Source organism: Morone saxatilis, unplaced genomic scaffold (assembly GCF_004916995.1).
Source record: "Morone saxatilis isolate NCDOM2014 unplaced genomic scaffold, NCSU_SB_2.0 Contig23, whole genome shotgun sequence".
Taxonomy (NCBI): Eukaryota; Metazoa; Chordata; class Actinopteri; family Moronidae; genus Morone; species Morone saxatilis.
This window is the reverse complement of record NW_023339796.1, coordinates 19,039,167-19,044,045: the sequence shown is the minus strand read 5'-3', so window position 1 is coordinate 19,044,045 and position 4,879 is coordinate 19,039,167. Positions and strand designations below refer to the sequence as shown.

The window sequence follows — 4,879 nt, the reverse complement described above, 5'->3', positions numbered from 1 at the left end:
AATATTATAAATCCATTTCTTTATCATGATTTTACCTAACACAATGTGAGACATGATATGTCTAATTATAGGATAGGATGATGCCATGTTCTGAAGGTGTCTGTTTGTTCTTTCCATCTGAAAGAATGTGTTTCCAGTGGAGTACGGCCCAGACTTCGACACAGCACTGGAGACTCTGGTTTGTGAATTCTTCACCAGACTGGAGGAGCTTCTGCCAATACCAGATTTCAAACAGGTGCCAAGAGGATTTCTTAAAAATTTGAATATAATGTAAATAAATATCACAATTTTCTGAAATTCAAAATGTCTCTCTTTTTTGTGCCTCACTTGTGTAGACTGCATCCTGGATCAGTGCTGCCCCCTCTGTCCTAGAGGAGTACATGCAGTGTGTCTCAAACGGAGATGACCTTAAATTTCTTCTCCAAAGCAAACAGTGCCACGGGAAATTGGCTAAGAGTAGTGTTGGTATGTACACAATGTACATCTTCTATAAACTAGACAATATATAGCACATTAGTTGAGGAAGAGGGAGAATATTGTATTAACACTTTGTTGTTACTTTCTCCTCTTATTTTTCCCTGCAGCTCCTTTTCAATCAGATGATCTTCTCATTCCCTCCCTGTGTCTCCCTCCATCGCTGGAAGTGGCCATCGCGTCCCACCCGAGTGCTTGTGATGATGAAAATAATGACGTTCCTCAGATTGTTATGTTCGATGAAGAACTGTCAACAAACCCTTCCACATCAACTGACTTTCCTGAATCGCCAAAAAGGACTGACATCTCATCATCTCCTCGCAGGAGACAGCAGTCAGGGATGCATAAATGCCCCGAGTGTGACAAATGCTTCAAGCATCACTCTGTCCTCATTGAACACCAGAGAGTCCACAGTGGGCTGCAGCCTTACAACTGCTCCGAGTGCGGGAGGGCTTTCAGAACAGCCACTCTGCTGGCTGGTCACAGGCTACGGAAGTGCAAAAATGCTGCATATCTGTGCATTAAATGTGGGAACAGTTTTCCAACCTCACTGGACAAATTCAGACACCACTGCCCAAAACGGGGCCGTAACTACGATTGCGGGCACTGCGGAAAGAGTTTTCAAAAGTCTAGCAGCTTGAAGGAACACCTGCTAACTCACGCCCAAAGCCGCCTTTTCAAGTGCAGTCATTGTGGGGTAGGTTTTTCAGGAATTGGCGACCTGAAGTATCATCAGCAGGTAGATCATGATAAGCCTTATCAGTGTAACCAATGTAAAAAGAGCTTTATCTCCTCCAAGTGTCTGGTCAAACATCAGCAACGGCATGAAGAGGTCGGAGAAATGGAAACTGCCAAATTAATGAGTGGAGGTAAGCATAAGAAGAGTGGCTCCGCTCACCGGACTTCCTCAACATCTATGTCCTCCAGAAAAACATCAGTCAAAACTGTCTACCCACGAGGACGAGTCACACATAACTGTCCACTGTGTGGAAGGAGTTTTAAGTATCGCTTTGAATTTCTTGAGCACCAGAGGTTCCACACTGCGGTGAAGCCTTACAAATGCTCACAGTGTGGTAAATCTTTCCGCACAGAAGCTCATCTGTCCGGGCACAGGAAGAGGAAGTGTAAAAACGCTGCCCACATTTGCACCAAGTGTGGGTGTCATTTCAGGTCTCTACACGAGCGGGCCAGACATCAGTGCGTCCAGCTGCTGACAAAGTACGAGTGTTCTCATTGTGGAAAGACCTTCAAGATGGCCCACATGCTGAGGAACCATCAGATGAGTGAACACCAGCTCCCCTACAGCCCCAACCATCGCTTCAGGTGCAGATACTGTGATGAGACTTTTCCTGGCATCAGCGAGCTGAAATACCATCAGAGAGTTGACCATGAGAAACCCTATCAGTGTCAGGAATGTGGCAAGTGTTTCCTGTCTGAAAAATGCCTGGCCAACCACGAGCTGCGCCACAACGATGACCGACCAGAGAGCTGTCTCGTGTGTGGCCGCGGCTTCAGAAACCGCTACGACTTGAAGCAGCACATGCGCACTCACACAGGAGAGCGGCCTTACCAGTGCACTCACTGTTCACAGTGTTTCTCCACAGCAGGAGGACTGAGGAGTCACACCAGGGTACACACCGGCGAGAAGCCACATGTTTGCCCAGATTGTGGCAAGGCTTTCTCCCAGATGGGTGCAATGCGCACCCACAGGCTCACCCACACAGGAGAAAGGCCATTCAAGTGCACAGTGTGTGGCAAAGGTTTTACAATGGCACACAAGGTAACAGTTCACATGCGCGTGCATACAGGAGAGCGGCCATACGTGTGCTCCCAGTGTGGGAAAGCCTTCTCAGATGGAAGTGTGCTGAAGCAGCACATGCTGAACCACTCAGGGGTGAGACCATACCACTGCCAAATCTGTCCCAAGACGTACACCTGTCTGAACCACCTGAGGAGGCACCTGAAAAGCCACTCTAACATGAACTGAGTCAGGCTTGAACTTGAGCAGAATCTTGGATAACATGTTACACATACACTGAGACCCTGCATTTGGCAGTTGGGCTACTGAAGTTGCAATGACCCAACCAAGCAATACATGGAGGAATATAAAATGATGTTGTACAGTTGCTGTTAAACATTGAGGTCAAAAGTTCAGTTTCCTCTTAACTGTGAAGTCATGTCAAATGTAGTCACATTAGCCAATAGTAAAGGATGATGTGAACATTTAAAGGAATAGTTAAACATTTTGGGAATTGCACTTATTCACTTTGTTGCTGATAAGTGTATCCGAAAGTTCATATCACTCTCATTTAGTTTGTTAATAAACTGGAGCCAGCAGATGTTTAGCTTAGCACAGAGACTGAAAGCAGAGGGAAACTGCTAACCTGGTTCTGTCCAATTACAATTACAAATCTGCTGCGGGAAGAAATGGTTGGGCACATACAGAAACATTTTTGCACTTCAGTTTTTGTGTGGATTAAAGAAACAACACGTGTTATATGTTAGGCTAGCTGTTTCCAGTTTTTGGCTGTAGCTTCATATTGAAAGGACAGATACGAGAATGGTTTCAGTATATTTGTCAAGCTCAGGAAGAAAGTGAATAAGTGTATTCCACAAAATGTCAAACCATTCCTTTATCATCAGCACAAGCAAATGGTCCATTCTTTCCCCTTGTTCCCTACTTGAGCTTTTACATCAGTTTCTTATGCATGAATATGTTTGGATGTTCTTCTGGATATTATTTAGGTGAGATACTGTATGCTCAGAAGCTGTAATATTGGTGAAAATATATTTTTGGAAAGGCCTCAAAAGTAATAGAAATGAAAATGTTGGTTCTGTAAATATACTGAAAGACAAATTATTGTGAGCGCAAAGTTAAAATCGTGACACCATTTATTTCAACATGACATAGCCCTCACTATGGTTTGCAAATTTTGTGAATTTCAAATTAAAGTACCTTGGTTATAGCTTACGCATATTGACTGAATTTATTTAACAGAGGGAAATATAAGAGTTCTGTGGAAAGGGTGGACAGTACTGAAAGTTACATTTGCTCAGAATAAGTTCAGGCTTCACTAGATGGCAGTAGTAGACCATTAACCATTTTATTCCCAGGCAGTGCTGGCTGATGATGACCCTACATACTGAAATTAAACATAGGCTCAATCAAATGCTCTGTGCTTTGCTGCAGACTGGAACAACTGGAGACTATAAAGAAGCTGTCTGAGGAGACTAGATTGATGAGGGACATATTCAGTGGAAGTTAGTCAGGACCATTTCCTGCCATTAACTATTTATGTGGTTCGGAATCATTAGCCTGCAATTCCCTGATGTTTTGACTGCTGCCCAGCATTATCTGAACTGGTTTAAACCATGACAAAGAGAAGCCCTCACTTTTCTATCTGTTTGTATGATGCCACTTTTACCCCATTTAGCTGACAGTAGAGTTTGATCTGGACCACCACTGTTCCCAGTGCCTTGTAAGTTAACTTGGACCTCAGGCAAACAAAGTCTTGAGTTGTATCATTACAGGCACAGAGTGATTAATCTCTTCCATATGTGCCGGGCTGACTCGTGTTTTTCGCTGGAGAGGAAGAACCTGGTTTTCTTACCCTTGTTTCTCCCTTATTCCAATGCTTGTGTTTCATCTCACCAACAGTCACTTATGCATAGTAGCTTTTGAATAATACTCTCTCAAACAAGCCAAAATCTTTGCCATTCACAGGGAGACCAACCCCAGAGATGAATGCTGTGGTGTGTTAAATGTTGCAAGATGTTAAAAACCACAAACTGAAAAATAAAAAAATGTCATCTGGAGACACTGGGTGTACTCAGCACTATTCCTTCTTTCTCTCTGACTCAGAAATGCTACTAATCTTCTCCACTGAACATCAGGATCCTGTGGAAACTCGTGCTACATCCTGTCTGCCAACAGGCTGTGCCCAAGACATTATGCAGAACCTCTCAGCTTTAGGAAGCATGTGTGTTTTTGCATTTCTTTCTACATGTGGACCTCAATCTTGAACCTTTAAGGAAGCATCCTATGTTTGTGTCCTGGGGCAAGGGGAGGAGATAATGACTTCTAAGTGAGATAATTCAGTAATCTCAATCCCACCTGCCAGTTTTAGGACTATTAAAACACCTTCTTTTGATCAAAATTGCGGGGAAAAAAATGTGAAAACTGAAAACAGTCCCCAAGTGCTTGACTAACGAGTTCTTTAAGAACTTTATGGAGTAATGTATTCCTGACGGCTGGTATTGAGACATCTCTAAATGCATGCATCACAATTTATACACTTCCCACAGCTGCCAGAAAGCCAACAGATTTACTATGAGAGCTTGCTAATAAACACAGATCATTACCAGATGCCCCCCCCCCCTCTCTCTCTCTCCTCACCCCTCCTTT

The 4,879-nt window shown here is 43.6% G+C and overlaps 1 protein-coding gene across 1 annotated transcript in view; it reads left to right on the top strand.

Moving 5' to 3' along the window:
• LOC118334383 (zinc finger protein 665-like) overlaps positions 1 to 3,449 on the top strand; it is a 5,720-nt gene extending 2,271 nt beyond the window's left edge. The window contains exons 5-7 of the mRNA XM_035670286.1: positions 125 to 235; positions 336 to 465; positions 585 to 3,449. Of these exons, the coding sequence (XP_035526179.1) occupies positions 125 to 235; positions 336 to 465; positions 585 to 2,461 (2,118 nt within the window). The 3' untranslated portion in view covers positions 2,462 to 3,449. The remainder of the gene's footprint in view (positions 1 to 124; positions 236 to 335; positions 466 to 584) is intronic.
• Positions 3,450 to 4,879: the final 1,430 nt, after the last annotated feature.